Source organism: Heteronotia binoei, chromosome 2, assembly GCF_032191835.1.
Source record: "Heteronotia binoei isolate CCM8104 ecotype False Entrance Well chromosome 2, APGP_CSIRO_Hbin_v1, whole genome shotgun sequence".
Taxonomy (NCBI): Eukaryota; Metazoa; Chordata; class Lepidosauria; order Squamata; family Gekkonidae; genus Heteronotia; species Heteronotia binoei.
In genome coordinates this window covers 116831365-116849600 of record NC_083224.1, presented here as the reverse complement: position 1 = coordinate 116849600, position 18236 = coordinate 116831365, and the positions used below count along the sequence as shown (strand labels likewise).

At 43.8% G+C, this 18236-nt stretch overlaps 1 protein-coding gene across 1 annotated transcript in view; it reads left to right on the top strand.

The window, feature by feature from the left end:
• Positions 1-18236, top strand: part of DAB1 (DAB adaptor protein 1) — a 399996-nt gene that overhangs the window by 29790 nt on the left and 351970 nt on the right. The window contains exon 2 of the mRNA XM_060231888.1: positions 2971-3171. Within this exon, the coding sequence (XP_060087871.1) occupies positions 3105-3171 (67 nt within the window). The 5' untranslated portion in view covers positions 2971-3104. The remainder of the gene's footprint in view (positions 1-2970; positions 3172-18236) is intronic.

Below are 18236 nucleotides of genomic sequence, written 5' to 3'. Positions count from 1 at the left end.
CCGGCTCCTCAAAGAAGCAACCAGCAAAAGCCTACATAACATACAGGGCGGGAGGGAGGGCCGAAGACGCGCCCAATGCAGACAGAGAGGAGCGCAGGTCTGGCTGTCAATCAGCCAGACCTTGCTTCCCAGCCTGTGCGCCAGAACGGGCGCCCTCTGTCTCTCCCCATCCGGGGAGGCAAACTCGTGCCTTTGCAGCTCAGCTGCTGCGCATTGGGCTGCAGGCACCCGATTTTTTAAAGTTTGCAGCACCTCATTTTTCAACTATACTGAGTTGATCTTGTTCCTTATGTCTGGTTTCTTTTAATTGCTGCCTTCTGGGACAAAAATTTTATATGAAGTCTATTTTACATATAACAGTGGGATAATGAACGCCTGTCAGGGATCCAAGTAGAATTGCAATAGTAATGATGGATTATACTTTAAGATGCTGTCATGCTTTTTTCTCCATTGCAGTTGCCTTCCCAATTTCCTTCTAGTGTTTTTTTTAAAATGTTGTTGTTTTCAGCTGAACCACTTCTGCATCTTAAAAGTGAAAATCTTTTTGAATCATAGAGAGATTGAACACACCATTATTGAAATCTGTTTTTTTAAAAACTCCTTCCCAAATGGGAAATTTCAGTTTCTGAAAGATTTAATTGCTCTTTCAGATTATGTTGCCTCTGCAATATGAAGTTTGATGAAAATCTATTTGATGATTTTTTCAAAAATAATTCTTTGCAATGCTGTGAAGGCTGGTGGATTCAGGAGTTAAATTACATGCAGTTCCATATGTCTTTTGCCGTGAAAACCCTAAAGAATTGCCATAAATTGGTTGTGACTTGACAGCACTTTGCGCACAACCACACACATGTGCATATGTTCTGGGAGTTATGCAACCTGCCTGAGATAGTGGAAGAGCCTGGGGATGCCTTTGAGATTATACATTGGACATTGGTACAGCTAAAAATGGCTCCCCCCCACCCCGTTTGGACCTAGCCACTGTGATCCTTGCAATAGTCACTCCAGACTTGACTACTGTAACTCGCTCTATGCTGCCCTACCCTTGAAACTGACCTAGAAATTTTAACGGGTCCAAAATTCCACCAGAATGCACCGGTGGAAGTCCTGGCATGCATGTCATGGACAGCATATATACTACCAATGCTGTGCCAGCTACACTGGCTTCTGGTTGAGTATCAAGTCAGATTCAAAGAGGTCTGGCTGTCCTTCAAGGCCTTGAGTGGTCTGGGCCTAATGTATCTGTGGGACCACCTCTGCTATGTCCCTGTTAGAGTGTTACACTCCACTGGCAGCAATGTGCTGGTGATCCCCGGCCCTAAAGAGGTCTGGCTGTCCTCAACAAGGGTGGGCTGTCCTCAACAAGAGGTCTGGCTGTCCTGACCTGGTGGGACTCTCTGTCAGAGGACATCCAGGCCCTGCAGGATCTTTTGCAATTCCGCAGCGCCTGTAAGGCAGAGATGTTCCACTTTCAATTGAGGATAGTGATGGCTGGCACCTTCTTCTTTTCTCCTCCCCAATATTCTGGTTGAAGAACAAAATCACTAGGATGCCACTGGAGATTTAGAAACTTATTGTTTTAATCTGTATTATTGTATTGTTTTAATCTAAATGCTGTTTTTACTTGTACATTCCCCAGAGCTCGACTTAGGCCAGGATGGGGACGATTCAATAAATCAAATTTATAAATAAATTGCACCAAGCAACCAAACTCATTTGTAAAGAGGGCTGGATCTGACAGAAATGGGACTTTGTGGGGCTGAGCCATGCATGACCTAAAATGTACTGTCAGATAGAGGAGATATAGACTATAAAGGACACAGGCAAACACAATTAAAATACAAACATCCTTAAAACTCTTACAATAATTTATTTAAAATGGAAAGGTTGGTGAAAAGTGGGATTTTACAATGCAGTTTTTAAAATAAAACATCAAGGAAAAGCACAAGGATTACACAGCAGAAAACAAATAAAAATGCTCTCAGCCTGGGGAAATATGAAATGGCAAGGCATTGCAAGCTCCTCCCCCCCCCCCCGGTCTACTCAGAGTTACAATGGCTCTCCTGTGTAATATTCCCCTTTGGCTCTGAGTTCCCAAGTTAGAGTACTCACTAGGCACTAGTTCTCACTCTACTGAGAAGAGACAAAGTTGATTCAGAGCATGGACACTTAATCTGCATGCACACAACTCCAGGAAGCTTCAGCTGGCCACAGGAATGCGGGGAAGTTAAACCTCTCACTTGAAACAAAGTTACAAGGAAAACATGGAGTGGATTTCTCATTTTGGGCTGGAATGGGAATTTTGGGCTGCCAATGGGCTGGTATGGGAAATCCATTCCACATTTTCTTTGCCACTTTACTCTTGCTTTAGCTTCTGCAAAGAGAAGGCAGAAGGAGCTGGGAATGCCGTCGCCAGCCTTGGAGCTTCTCAGTGTGAGGACAGGAGGGGGGAGAAGAGAGCCCCGCGGGCCTGATTGAAGCCCTCAGGGGGCCAGTTTGGCCCGTGGGCTGCACGTTTGACACCCCTGATGCAGTCCACTTTGAGCCTCTACAAGAAAGTCTATAAATAAATAACACAATATCCTAATGCTGACCCAAGTTATTGAAAAAATACCTTCTTAGGATGCACAATGTTTCAGTCACCTTTTGGTTTCACTTCTTGTTCCTACATGTTAGAATTTTTCTTTCCCCTCCTTTATATTCATTGTTCTGAGCCTCTATTAACCTCACTGCTATTTATGTTAATTGATGTGATAAGCCATATGATTTTTTCAGTGATGTTGCACATGAAGTGTTATCATAGCCATGAGAATCAACCATTTAAAAAATTTCCATGAAAATGCAACAAACTTGATCAATTCAAGAATTACTCGATTAATCCCATTCTAGTGGCCATTTTCATCTTGGATAACAAGATTCATGGCTTACAGGAGATAGATAACTGTTGGTTTTCTTGCTTTTTTCTTGCAGCAGTTTGAAAGCTGGAATGAGATGAATTGTCTGAATTGTACTGTCTGAAGAGCTAAGATTCTTCCAGAGAATTGTTCTAAATGAGCCTGACCAAGATACTGGATCTGTGTGAAGAGGACTAAGGATATAATAGGATGTCAACTGAGACAGAACTTCAAGTGGCTGTTAAAACCAGCACAAAGAAAGACTCTAAGAAGAAAGGTAGGTAGTACAGAGGAGTTGAACTCATATGTTACAAAGGCCAGATCTGACATAAATGTCACTTTGTTGGGCTGGGCCATGCATGCCATAAAGTGCAACACCAGTTTCCAGAGATATAAATTTGGGAAGGGTGATTTCAGATGCTGAATGGCAATAGCAGGTGAAGGACAACAGCAGCTTGATTAGATTAGGTATGATATGCAGAGGGGTAGTGGGCATAGAGATGCCATCATGGGTAATGAGACATGAGCATTGTGGAATCATAGAGTTGGAATTTATCTCATAAGAACATAAGAGAAGCCATGTTGGATCAGGCCAACGGCCCACTCTGTGTCACACAGTGGCAAAAAAAATTATATATACACACACACCGTGGCTAATAGCCACTGATGGACCTCTGCTCCATATTTTTATCTAAACCCCTCTTGAAGGTGGCTATGCTTGTGGCCGCCACCACCTCCTGTGGCAGTGAATTCCACATGTTAATCACCCTTTGGGTGAAGAAGTACTTCCTTTTATCCGTTTTAACCTGTCTGCTCAGCAATTTCATCGAATGCCCACGAGTTCTTGTATTGTGAGAAAGGGAGAAAAGTACTTCTTTCTCTACTTTCTCCATTTCATGCATTATCTTGTAAACCTCTATCATGTCACCCCGCAGTCGACGTTTCTCCAAGTAAAGAGTCCCAAGCGTTTCAACCTTTCTTCATAGGGAAAGTGCTCCAGCCCTTTAATCATTCTAGTTGCCCTTTTCTGCACTTTCTCCAATGCTATAATATCCTTTTTGAGGTGCGGTGACCAGAACTGCACACAGTACTCCAAATGAGACCGCACTATCGATTTATACAGGGGCATTATGATACTGGCTGCTTTGTTTTCAATTCCCTTCCTAATAATTCCCAGCATGGCGTTGGCCTTTTTTATTGCAAACGCACACTGTCTTGACATTTTCAGTGAGTTATCTACCACGACCCCAAGATCTCTCTCTTGGTCAGTCTCTGCCAGTTCACACCCCATCAACTTGTATTTGTAGCTGGGATTCTTGGCCCCAATGTGCATTACTTTGCACTTGGCCACATTGAACCGCATCTGCCACGTTGACGCCCACTCACCCAGCCTCAACAGATCCCTTTGGAGTTCCTCACAATCCTCTCTGGTTCTCACCACCCTGAACAATTTAGTGTCATCCGCAAACTTGGCCACTTCACTGCTCACTCCCAACTCTAAATCATTTATGAACAAGTTAGAGAGCATGGGACCCAGTACCGAGCCCTGCGGAACCTCGCTGCTTGCCGTCCTCCACTGCGAAGACTGCCCATTTATACTCACTCTCTGCTTCCTATTACTCAGCCAGTTTTTGATCCACAAGAGCACCTGTCCTTTTACTCCATGACTCTCAAGCTTTCTAAGGAGCCTTTGATGAGAAACTTTATCAAAAGCTTTCTGGAAGTCAAGGTAAACAACATCTATCGGGTCTCCTTTGTCCACATGTTTGTTCACCCCCTCAAAGAAATGTAACAGGTTAGTGAGGCAAGACCTTCCCTTACAGAACCCATGCTGAGTCTTCCTCAATAACCCGTGTTCATCAATGTGCCTACTCATTCTGTCCTTGATAATGGTTTCTACCAACTTTCCCGGTATTGAAGTCAGACTGACTGGCCTGTAATTTCTCGGATCTCCTCTGGAACCCTTTTTAAAGATGGGGGTGACATTTGCTACCTTCCAGTCCTCAGGAACGGAGGCAGATTTCAATGAAAGATTACAGATTTTTGTTAGAAGATCCACAAGTTCAACTTTGAGTTCTTTCAGAACTCTTGGATGTATGCCATCCGGACCCGGTGACTTATTAGTTTTTAATTTGTCTATCAGTTGTAGGACCTCCTCTTTTGTCACCTCAATCTGACTCAGGTCTTTCAACACCCCTTCCAAAATTAGTGGTTCTGGAGCGGGCAAAAAGTTCTCATCTTCCACAGTGAAGACGGAGGCAAAAAATCCATTTAGCTTCTCAGCCATTTCCCTATCCTCCTTCAGTAATCCTTTTACCCCATGGTCATCCAAGGGCCCCACTGCCTCCCTGGCTGGTTTTCTACTTCTAATATATTTGAAGAAATTTTTATTGTTGGTCTTTATGTTTTTTGCAATATGCTCCTCATAGTCCCTTTTTGCCTGCCTGATCACAGTCTTGCATTTGATTTGCCACAGCCTGTGTTCCCTTTTACTAATCTCACTTGGACTGGTTTTCCACCGCTTAAAGGAGTCCTTCTTACCTTTTACAGCTTCCATTACTTTGTTTGTTAACCATGCAGGCCTTTTCTTATACCTGTTTGTGCCTTTCCTAACTTGTGTTATGTATTTTATCTGAGCTTCTAGGATTATAGTTTTAAATAGTGTCCAAGCTTCCCCAAGGGTTTTGACCGTATGTACCTTTCCTTTCAGTTTCCTCCTCACATGCCTCCTCATCTCAGTGTATTTACCCCTTTTAAAGTTAAACGTGGTTGTGGCGGTCTTTTTGGACAACTCCCTATTTATACAAACGGTGAAATCAATAACATTATGGTCACTGCTCCCAAGTGGCGCAATCACTTTTACATCTGTCACCAAGTCTTCGGCATTACTTAGGACCAAATCCAGGATCGCCCCACCCCTGGTAGGTTCTGAGACCATCTGCTCCATAGCACAGTCATTGAGCGCTTCAAGAAACTCAATCTCTTTCTCTCGACCAGAACACATATTGGCGCAATCAATCTGCGGGTAGTTAAAATCACCTATTACGACACAGTTTTTACGTTTAGCCGCTATCTTTAAGCCTTCCATCATATTATAATCGTCCTCTCTCTTTTGATTTGGTGGGCGATAACAAACTCCCATAGACATAGATCTCCATGGACATCTAGTCCAATCCCCTGCACAATATAGGAAATTTACAAATACCTTCCTCCTTCACACACTTAGTGACCCCTACTACATGTCCAAAACATGGCAAAAACCCTCCAGAATCCCTGGTCCAGCTGGCCTGGAGAAAATTGCTTCCTGACCCCAAAGTGGCAATAAGCATTTCCCTGGGTGAAGAAGAAGATGATATTGGATTTATATCTTGCCCTCCACTCCGAAGAGTCTCAGAGCGGCTCACAATCTCCTTTACCTTCCTCCCCCACAACAGACACCCTGTGAGGTGGGTGGGGCTGGAGAGGGCTCTCACAGCAGCTGCCCTTTCAAGGACAACCTCTGCCAGGGCTATGGCTGACCCAAGACCATGCCAGCAGGTGCAAGTGGAGGAGTGGGCAATCAAACCCGGTTCTCCCAGATAAGAGTCCTCACACTTCACCACTACACCAAACTGGCTCTCCACACCAAACTGGTGAAGGGGCCACAGTAGAGAATTTCATCCCCCTGTATTCAGCCAAATGCATACCTACCTGATTTCCTTTTACAGAAACCTAGTACAAGCATGTTTAAAATGGCCTTTCAAGTCTTTCACTCATCCAAAACTTGATACATGTCCATTGAATAAATGCTTTTCTATTTTTCACATATGAACATCCAGGGGTCATTTTGTAGAAAAAGGTGCCAGGGCTTATTAGCATAACTCATTTGCATATGCCACCCCCTGGCATCACCAGAAGTGTATCAGAAGGCAATGCCCACCACTCAGGCTCCACCCCAAAAATTTCCAGGTAGTTCCCAAATCAAAGTTTTAAGAAGTCATTGGTATTCAGCCTCATGTATGCTTACTTTACTACAGCCTTTTTATTTCAGGTAATTAATAGAACATTACATCATAGCACCTCAAAGAACAGAAATCAAACTAACTTTTCCCAATGCTTAGCATACCTTAAGGAAAAGAACAATCTTATATTTGTCATTTGAACTATGACATAAACCTAGAATAATTAACTTGCTTAACATGAGCCTGAAGTAACAGACAAATTGAGAAGCTGGAGCCATATGAAAAGGCAGAACTCCAAATTTCATCTGGAATCACATAGCATAGAGTTTTGTTCCACTTCTGTTGAAATGGGTTACTCTGATAGATAGCAACTCTGGAGCTGACTAGAAATTGGAACTCTACACCACACTGTTCTGAAGCGGTATTGAGAGGAGATTCCCATACACATATTTGAATTATACTTGTCAGATCTAACAGTAAAATATAAAGCATACTGAAGACATTTGAAACATGGGATGATCACTGCGGTTTAGTGCTTTGAAACAAGGAATTAGCCTCCCTGGCAAGGGTGCCTAAGCACTGTCACACTTCATAAACAATAATATGACACAGAAATCTGGACTTGAGTGTAGGGTTGCCAACTGGCCTGTGCCACTAAATGAGGTATTATTCACCTCTATGTCACGGAAATTGTCAGCTGTTCATTTCCATCATTTCCCCCTCCCCCCAATGCTAGCCGGCCACTCCACCTGTAAGGAAAGGGGAAAGGAGGAGCGACTAAATTCAAGTGACAAGCCTTTAAACAGAATAAATCCACTGGTGTGTGTGTGTGTGTGTGTGGTAGGAGAGCAGAGATACAAAAAGAGTCTCTATAAAGAATAAAGTTTCCCACTGAAATGTGGTCACACTTACTTGGGCTGAAACACTGCTGTGCATGAGCATAGGAGATGAGATGGCCTGCGTCAGTATTGTAATGTACTCACCCATCCCATCGCCCTTTGGGAATGTAAAAGGCCAGAGCCATTAGTCACCATTCCTAGTGATTTGAGAAACACTGGCTGATTTTACACTCATTGCTGATTCTGATTTTTGAGCATTGAATTCACCTTCTAGAAATCCACATTATATCATTGGATTTACATTCAAAATTTTGCTCCTCACTTTCTCTGGAGTTTTAACTTTACACTTGTAGTGGTTTCCAGGTCTGTGATTATGCACAACATCCAGTAGGTGCCTTTAGATCTGAGACTGCAGAAAATCCCAGTTCAAAAGCGGTCTTGTAATGTGAGGAGCAACACCATGGTGAAAACACTTTCGGTGCCAATTCAAGAAACTGAATGTGAACAACTACCAAAAATGCAGAGCAAGACAGAAGTGACTTGCAGTATGCAATGTCAACTAACACTTTTAAAATAGCAGTGAAAGAGGATCTTCTACCTAGTGCATTGCCTAAGAAGAGTTTCCTCTGCTGAGATACGGCAAGGCTCCATTTGTTCAACACAGTAGCTGAGGCGCCTCCTATAAACGGGCCAGGCAGGGAGTGGAGGGAAGGGTTACATTCTCTGTGGTGATCACTGAGTCCCCTCTGGCTGCTGATGTTACCTTTGTGTTTATCCAAGTACCAGACTTGCAGCTTCTCCCCCCGCGCCTTCACCTCAGAGCTGTAGCCTCTCATAGTAAAGCAGCACCTTCATGTTAAAGGAGGAATAAGAGAGAGCAGCTGCAGCTGCCACTGCAGCTAAATCACCTTGACACTGAAGAAGGCTTAAGGCCATTTAAGCTGTTGATGCTGCTGCCAAGTTTGTTTACAAGTGCTTCTGCCAAGGCAGGCAGCTCCTTGTTTGGGACCCTGTTTTGGAGCTTCCAGAGCTGTGCTCTGGAAAGCTCTGCCCCAGACTGAGGCCTGTCAGCATCAGCTGTGGGAGGTTTATTTAGTCTCCTCCCCCCTCCCCCCCCCCAGTTTCAGGAAAAGAAGCAAAGCCATTTGTAGGGTTAACATTAAGAAACCTATAGATGTTGAGCAAGAGAACACCTCTGTACAGAGGTGTGTGGAAGGGAGGGGGACTATAGTTGAAGTGATTCTTCCAACAAGCAAGGTCTTCTCTACTACCACCACCTCTCTGTAGTTACTGCCCTTTACTCCAAAATTGTAGCCACCCACATTCTAATACAGAAGATTTTTTTGGCTGTAATAGCATTTTCCAATGTACCCTATTTTAAACACAGTAAGTATGTTTCTATTTCCTATTCTCTAATTCTTATTTATTTCTTTTCAATTCCCAAAGCTAAATCATAATACCAAAAAATTAAAAAATTCCATTTACAATACAATAATCAGTTGGGTTTACAATATTCAGTGTTTGTTTCCACAATTCCAGTAATCATTCATTCCAAAAGTATTTCAATCAGAAAATAAATTCCAAAGATATAATTTCAATCAAAATTAAATTTAAAACCCAATGGTTCAAGTTCAGAGATGACACAGGAATTCTAGATATATCCTGTTCCGATTATATGTCTTCATCAGTGAACTAAAAATACAGAGAAAAGCGTAATTATAATTATATCCATAAACATCCATAAAGTTAAAATGAATTCATCGGTAGGTATTTCTTACCCAATAATTGCACTGATAGGTCACCTAAGGCATATCCCACTTTAATTTTTTTGTACCTGGAAAAAATTATTCCAATTAATTTAAAAGCTCCCTTCTAATTGTTAAAGTTATCTGGAATAAGTTATTCTATAACTTACCCAATACCTTAGTTTTCTTTTCTGACTCTTTTCTTCCCCCTCCCTTCCTCAGCAAAGGAGGATGAAGGGGAGGAAATCTCAGCCAATGGAGGCGAGGGGAGGGAGGCTGGGATTTTTATCTCGCCTGTGTAATTGATAGGTGACAGGGAGAAAGCAAGCTGTGATGCACCAGCAGCCCTGGGGAAGAAATGAAAGTGATTGCAGTGGTTTTGAGAAAATTTGTCTTTATTTAATGGTGTTCTTCATTTGTTTTACCTGATGATGATATTGGATTTATATCCCACCCTTCACTCTGAATCTCAGAGTCTCAGAGTGACTCACAATCTCCTATATCTCACAATCTCACAATCCCCTGGGTGGGGCTAAGAGGGCTCTCACAGCAAGGACAAACTTTCAAGGACAACCTCTGCCAGAGCTATGGCTGACTCAAGGCCATTTCAGCAGCTGCAAGTGGAGGAGTGGGGAATCAAACCCAGTTCTCCCAGATAAGAGTCCACACACTTAACCACTACACCAAACTGCTCCCCTTGTACACTTGTATGTTAATGATGATGATATTGGATTTATATCCCACTCTATACTCTGAATCTCAGAGCAGTCACAATCTCCTTTACCTTCCCTCCCACACAGCAGACACCCTGTGAGGTAGGTGGGGCTGAGCGAGCTCTTACAGCAGCTGTCCTTTCAAGGACAACTCCTATGAGAGCTATGGCTGACCCAAGCCTTTCTAGCAGCTGCAAGTGGAGGAGTGGGGAATCAAATCCATTTCTCCCAGATAAGAGTCCACACTTAACCACTACACCAAACTGGCTCTTACAAGCCCCCAAGTTCTGGCAGGGGATCCCCTGATTTTGCAGGCCCCACCCTGCGGCCAGCCACCTTGCCAGTAGGGGGAAGCCCCTCCCCAGCAGCCAGGATGTGCTTTTAGATCTCCGCAGAAGCCTGCAAACTCTTTGTGTTTTGGAATCTGTGTGTGCCTTTAAATCTCAGCAGGATACAAAGCTACATCAGAAGGGGCAAGTAGCAGAGCCATGTGGCTCTGGCTCTTCCCAGTGTATGTGTGAGAGATTAAGACAGCACAGTCCCTGCATTCCTTTCAGAATTTGTATGGATAGTGTTAAATACTGGGTTTGATGCATTGGAGTTCAAACATGAACATCCTTTATTGATAACTACATACTAAGACAACATGCTTATATACATGCAACACCCCCCCCCCCCGCAATTCCCATACCAAATAATGGCAGTCAAGTTTCACTCCAAGACTGCTCATTGGTTACTGCTTCGAGTTCAGATCAGTCAAGAGTCTCTAGATTTTCTGCAGCTGCCCGGGTACGTGCAGAAGCTTTCCTCAAAACATTAGATTCAGTACATAATGCTCCTTTCCAAAGTACTTAACACACATAGTCCTCAAGTGGCTTTGGTTGGCAGTGTTCCCTCTGCGAGTGTCAGGGCTCAGCCAGAGGAGGAGGTGTCACAGGAGCTGAGCTAGGTGTAGCCACAGCCTTGTGCGGCTGTGGCAGGGAAGCAGGAACACTTGGTGGTGGCTGGGAAACAGGAACACCACCAGGAACTTCAGCGGCCGGGGCAGAAGGTCTGCTTCTTCGTGGGTCTCCGGTGCTGGGCTGCGTAGTGCTGGCTTGTCCCCCGTTTGTGACAATGCTGGCTCCTCCAGTTGCTGTCTTCCTTGGTTGTTCCCAGGCTTCTCCAGAATCTTCCTATGGTGTAGCTGGTCGATATCCTATGGTGTAGCTGGTTGTCTTAATCACCGTTTCATTGATCGCAACTCCGGGGATCTGCGGGATTTGCCTGTCTGGGGCGAGCAGAATGATTGTGGTCAGTTGCAATGGTGAAGGGCTGCCCATACAAGTAATTGTGAAATTTCTTCACCCCCACCACGATGGCAAAGTTCTTCCTTATCAATCTGGGAGAAGTTCTGCTCCGCTGCTGACAAGGTGTGCGAGTAATAGGCTACTGGCACCTCCTGGCCATCTAGCAAGTGATGGCCCAGAACAGCCCCATCGCCATAGGGAGAAGCATCACATGGAAGGACCACAGGTAAGGTTTCATGAAAATGGTGCAGGACCTTGTTAGAAACAAGAATGTCAATAAAGGCTTTTGAGTCTGAGTTTGAAACAAGAATGTCCTTGATGGCCTGAGAAGCAGCTGCCTGTTTCTTTCCTCAGACCCATGGAGACTTCTTGTCCAGCAGATGGTGGAGTGGCTCTGCAACGTTCCTTTGTGTGGTAGGAACGAATGATAGAAATTCAAGAGGCCCCAAAATGCTTGTAGTTCTGCCTTTGAATTGGGAGCAGGGGCTTGTACTATGGCACAGATCTGCTCGGGAGTCGGGTGGAAGCTGGCAGCTTTGACTGCAAAACTCAGGAACTCCACTTGTGGAACACCCAGGGAGCACCTTTCTTTACCTTTAAAGAACGCCTTGAAATGTTGTAACACAGAGTGCAGGCAGCAGCTGAACTCTTCTGAAGGTAATCAGAACATCGTTGAAAAATGGCTGGACTCTGGAGATTCTTTTAAGCATAGAGTCCATGAGATTCTGAAAAATCCATGGGACCACACTCACCCCAAATTGCAACCACTTCACTCTAAAGGCCCCCTGGTTGGTGACGATTGTTTGTGCCTCAGCTGTTCTGTCATCTACAAGGAGTTGCTGGTATGCCTGTGCTAAGTGCAGTTTCCCAAAGACTTTAGAGCCAGCCAGGGAAGCCAAAACGTGGCTGACAACTGGGACCGGGTATACATCATCCTGCAGCACTTTATTAATTGTGCACTTGTAGTATGCACAGATACGGATGTCCCTGTTGGATTTGATAGGCATCACTATAGAGGTCTCCCAGGGGGCATGTGAGACTGGATCCAGTACCCTTTGGGCTTCGAGATAGTCTAGCTTTATTTTGGGCCTGAACATGAACGTGACATGCTTGAACTTCAGCCTTATAGGCTGTACAGCCAGATCGAGTTGTAGGGCCACCAGAGGACCTGTGTAGCAGCCACGAGCTCCGTCAAAAACCTTGGGGAACTCTTCACAGATATGTGTGAAACTGGGAGGCTGGGTCTGGTTTACCCCTATTATTTCTATCCTGAGGGGCTCGAACCAGACCAGTCCAAGTAGACTCATGAGCTTCCCCCCCCCACCCCCACCAGCAAGTCCAACATGCCGTCGAAGAGCTTGAACTGCACTCGGAAACAGCCCCACCTCTTTATGTGCTCTGGGTTCTTTTGGAAGTCTCTCAAGATGAACTCGGCAGGTTGTAGCTGAGGACTACCCATGGGGCAAAGCTTCTTAAGTGTGTTCTCCAAAATGATCAATATAGAGGACCCAGAGTCTATTTCCATTAAGCAGGGGGCCCCATTGATCAAGACTGACTTTAATTTTGTCAGGAGTGTCTTGGGATAGGTTCAGTACGTGGAGGTGGTTCAGTGGAAGTGGTGTGCAGCTCCGCCGCTTCATGGTGGGTCGCTAGATGTCTATGAGTTCTCTTCGCTTGGCAGCCACAGGCAGTGTGGCCCATCTTGTCGCAGTCCCAACACATGGTGTTCCAGAACGGGCAGGAGTGGTGCTTGTGCGAGTCTCCACAACCAGTGCAGGTTGCCTGGGCTGGAGTTGCGGGGGCCGCTGGTCAGCTTTCACATCAAGGAGGCCTTTGGATCTGATGGGTCTCTTCACTGTCCGATGTCTTGGAGGTCAAAGATGCAGAGGCCTGGTTTGTGGCAGTTGCGGGGCAGACTGTGTGGGACTGTTCAAACGCAGTGGCCTGTTGGAGTGCCTTCATCAGGGTTAGGTGGTCCTGGACAATGAGCTTGTGACGCAGTTTGTTGTCCTGGATTCCGACCACAAACCTATCCAGGAGCATCTTGTCTAGGTTCTGAAACTCATAATTTAGGGCAAGGCCATACAACTCTGCAAGGTAGTCAGCAGCTGGCTCAGTGGGCTTCTGTAGCCGGGTGTAAAACTCTAGTGGCGGGCCAGGTGGGTCAGTTTTGGCGCCAAATGGTTAGTGAACGCCCGGATCAGTCTCTTGTACAGCTTTGAGAAAGGTCAGAGCGATGAGGCGCTTTACCAGTTTCAGGGTAGTGATGCCACAAGCGCTGAACAGGAGCTATTTGTCTGCCTCCTCTTCAATTTTGTGGAAGAGGACATAGTATTTTAGTCTGTCTACTTAGGTTTCCCACAGGTGTGGGTGAGCAAGGTTGAACTCTGGTAGATGCTGTTCTGGAGTAACAGCCATGATCCCAGCTGCGATGCATTGCTAGCAGAGTGCAGGGCACTGGAGCTTGCTGCGTGGTGTATGTGGTGTGGCTGGCTGAACAAGATCCCATCTTCATCGCCAGTGTTAAATACTGGGTTTGATGTGCTGGAGTTCAAACAGGAACATGCATTATTGATAACTACATACTATGACAACATGGTGGGGCTGCGACCCCACTTATATACATGAAAAAGACCCCCCCCCCCCAATTCCTATATCAAATCATGGCAGCCAAGTTTGTCACCAAAACTGCCCATTGGTTACTGCTTCGAGTTCAAATCAATCAAGAGTCTCTAGCTTTCCTGCGGCTGCTTGGGTGCGTGCGAAAGCTTTCCTTAAAACTTTAAATTCAGTACATAACAGATAGTAAAGAGTTAACTGGAACCTGATTATGGGATGGAGGAAAACTTCACCCCCTAGAATAGACTTCTCTTGCCTATACTCTTGTTTTCCTGTTAGTCTGAAAAAGTTGGTGAAGATACAGCAGTTTGTTACATTCAGCAACTCTCATAAGTAAAGCAATTCCTTGTGAGATCACAAAAGTGTGGACTTGCAGACTGTTTATTTTGGCTGCTCTGTGTGGGTGTGTACACTTTCATTTAGTGGAATTGCATCTGCTGGGGGATGAGGAAATGAAGACTGTATTCAGGGGAGCGGCACTGCTGTATTTTTATTTATTGTAGGGAACAGGAAATTCTCCTGGCTTCGCTCCCAAAGTCTCCTTACTCTACCCCAAAATCCTCAGGTATTTTCTAAGTTGGACTTGGCAACCCTATTCCACCCTCCAAAGCAGTCATTTTCTCCAGAGGAACAGATATTGGTCATCTGAGATAAACTGTGATAGCAGGAGAACTCCAGGTGCCACTGGGAGGTTGGCACCTTTGTTGAAACTTCTGATAGCAGCAGCCTCAGAGCCAGCCATGATTAGCATGGTCAGTCTCAGACTATGATACATATTTATCTTGACTTTCCTTGAAAGAGCTCAGGGTAGCATACATAGTTCTTCGTTTACAACAACCTTGTGTGGTATATAAGACTGAGAGAGAGTGACCGAGACTGAAGTTCATTCAGCAGGCTCCATGGCAGAACGCAGGTCTGCCCAGTCCTAGTACAGCACTCTGACCATGACACTAGATCACATGCAGCTAACAAAACACTAAGATTTGCTTTCCTACTTGTATCTGCTAATCATTGTAATGCTGTGACCTTCTGTTTTTGCCTTACAATTTGTAGCCTTAACTTCTGTGATACCAGAACATAAAAACTGACTAAATAAGCAGTCAACTATTCTTACTGTTGCACATAAACCTGTCTCACAATGACTCCAGTATTTCTACTGTTTTCTGTACATATTGGCATTTTTCATTTGTACAAAATTCAAGCATTATATACTTCATTTTTGGAATAGCGTCTAAATATACTTTGACTATTTGCTCAAGAGGTGATTAATCTGAAATATAAACTTAAGACCTTGCATGACTCTTCAGCAGCAGCTGTTCTAAAATCTAGTATAATCACATTTACAGAAAATGGTACTGATGATGTTTGGCCTGCCAATGTTACTTCAGGAACTGTTAACTGCCTTTCTGATGATCCAGAAGATGCCTGTTTAATCCAGTCCTTATATGCCACATCCATTGCAGCTTAGTGCACTTGGCCCAAGGCATAGTCCTTTACTCTGTGCAAAAGACAGAGAGAACATTGCAGTTGACTCTTATGCAGTGATGGAGAGCTGAGCTGTTCTGTCTGCCAACAGAGAAAAGTACTTGTTGGCTATAATAGCAGGGCCCTCTTTTTAAGAACATAAGAACATAAGAGAAGCCATGTTGGATCAGGCCAATGGCCTATCCAGTCCAACACTCTGTGTCACACAGTGACAAAAATTTTATATATACACACACACTGTGGCTAATAGCCACTGATGGACCTCTGCTCCATATTTTTATCTAAACCCCTCTTGAAGGTGGCTATGTTTGTGGCCGCCACCACCTCCTGTGGCAGTGAATTCCACATGTTAATCACCCTTTGGGTGAAGTACTTCCTTTTATCCGTTTTAACCTGTCTGCTCAGCAATTTCATGGAATGCCCACGAGTTCTTGTATTGTGAGAAAGGGAGAAAAGTACTTCTTTCTCTACTTTCTCCATCCCATGCATTATCTTGTAAACCTCTATCATGTCACCCCGCAGTCGACGTTTCTCCAAGCTAAAGAGTCCCAAGCGTTTTACCAGAGCTGTGCAGCTCTGTAGTGGAAGCAAAGAAAGTTGGAAGAGTAAACAAGATCTAGAAGAATACAAACTCCAGGAAACACATACTGAGCATAATATGTATAGAAGAACCAAATTGTGTCAGATTGGAATTCTGCCTAATACTAGCTAGCTGAAGCATTTCAGTTTAAAAAGTAGACAATTTTTTTGTAGGGGTAGGGAACTAATGCCATCACCAGACTTGAAATATCTTCTTTAAACTTTATGGTATTAAGACACTGCAGTAACTAAAACAATGGCTTTTGAGAGAAATGAAGGAGAAACACATGGGTGAACTTTTAAACATTTCTTGAGAACATTGTTTCTGCAAAGAGGTTCCAGAACGCCATTCTGCTGCATTCCCCCAGAAAAAAGCCCTGCCTGAAACAATGGATCTCATCTACATGCACTACATGACCCCCCCCCCCCCCCCGGTGAGGCAAATAATGAGTGTGTTCACACTACATTAAATGATGTATTTTACAACTGGATTTTTACTGTGTAAAAATAGCAAAAATCCAGTTGCAAAACACATTATTTAGAATAGTGTGAACGTACCCAATGACTCCCGAAATTATTTCAATTTATGAAAATGGCACAGGGAAGGTTGAAGACCCTACTGATGTGTTACTATCCTGAGTTAGACACAATATGTTAAAAATCATAACATATAGTTTGACCTTTAGTGAAGACTGTTTGGAAGGACTTTTCCACCCTCTGCGCACACTGCACTGAGGTTTCAAAAAAATTACTCCTTCTTGAACTGAGGAAAGCAAATACTCAAGGTTCCCTCCAACCTGACTTTATAGTAGTGTTGGGTCTGTTTATTTGTAAAAAGCTTGTATTTGATGAAGGAGCTTCATGAGCTACAGTATCTGTCACTTCTTCAAAAACATGAAGAATGGATGTGGAAAGTCTTCTTACTGCATGGCTTAAAACTTTTTTGGGCAGACTTTTCATTTCCATTCTTTATGTCTTTGATACATGAAGTGTATCCTTCATCACAGCTGAAGTTCAAGTGGGTATGCTGGAAATAGAAGAAGATAGATTTAACCTGACCATTTATTCAGGCATTAATGGATACACTTCAAGGAAGACTGCATGGGTATGAACTAGTGAATTAGTATCTGTAATCCCCAGGTGTGGCCAGCTAGTAATAAGCGCATATTTTCTGGAGAAGACAAGGTCATACAGCTACAGTAGAAGACTAAACTTCCAGCAAGAAATAGTTTTGAAGGGTAAAGCTTGCTAAGAATCAACCAGAAAAAGAATTATGCAAATTAATTCCAGTAGCAAAAAACATACTCAGCAGCATCAGCTGAAAGGGAGAGGGGTTTTCACTTGTGAACCTGATAATTTGAAACTCTCAGCAATATCAAATCTAAAATTCATCCAATGTAATGATCTTCCACTTAGACTTCATTTTCTTTCTTTCTTTCTTTCTTTCATTCATTCATTCTTTTCATTCATTTCTTTCATTCAAACAAAGCTTGCAAAAAGTATACAGCCATCTAGCTGATAGAAACTTGGTCAAGATACCATAGTCTTGGACACTAGGCTGGTTCATAAAATCATACTGAAAATGTGGATTTGTTTAAAATGAGAATTTCCCCTTGTGTTGTAAAAATAGTGTTTCTTTCATTAAAATCCTCTATTAGAATGCATACTAGACTTTTCTATGTGGATAATTTGAATACCCTGCAGGAACAGAGCTTGGCATGTGGTGTGTGTAGTAAAAGGGGCTACATTTAAAGGATTTGGGGTAGGGTTGCCAGTTCCAACTCAGGAAATATCTGGGGACTTTGGGGGTGGAGCCTAGAGACTTTCCCATTCCCCCCCCCCAAAAAAAATACAGCTGTTCAGTTCTCCTGAATACAATCTTCATTTCCTTATTCTCTTTTTTTGCCTACCCTGGCAGTTGTTCTTTCACTAAATGAAACTTAGATTTGTCATACTCCCCAAGTCCACTTGTCAGGCTTTGGAAGCATTTTGAAGCATGGCTTTTTAAAGGAACATGCATAAGGACTCACAAAGAAGCCGAAATAAACAGAATTTGCATGCCCACACGTTTGTGATCTCACTGGGACAATTTATTCACAGGAGCTGTTGAATGTAGCCATCTGCTGTATTTT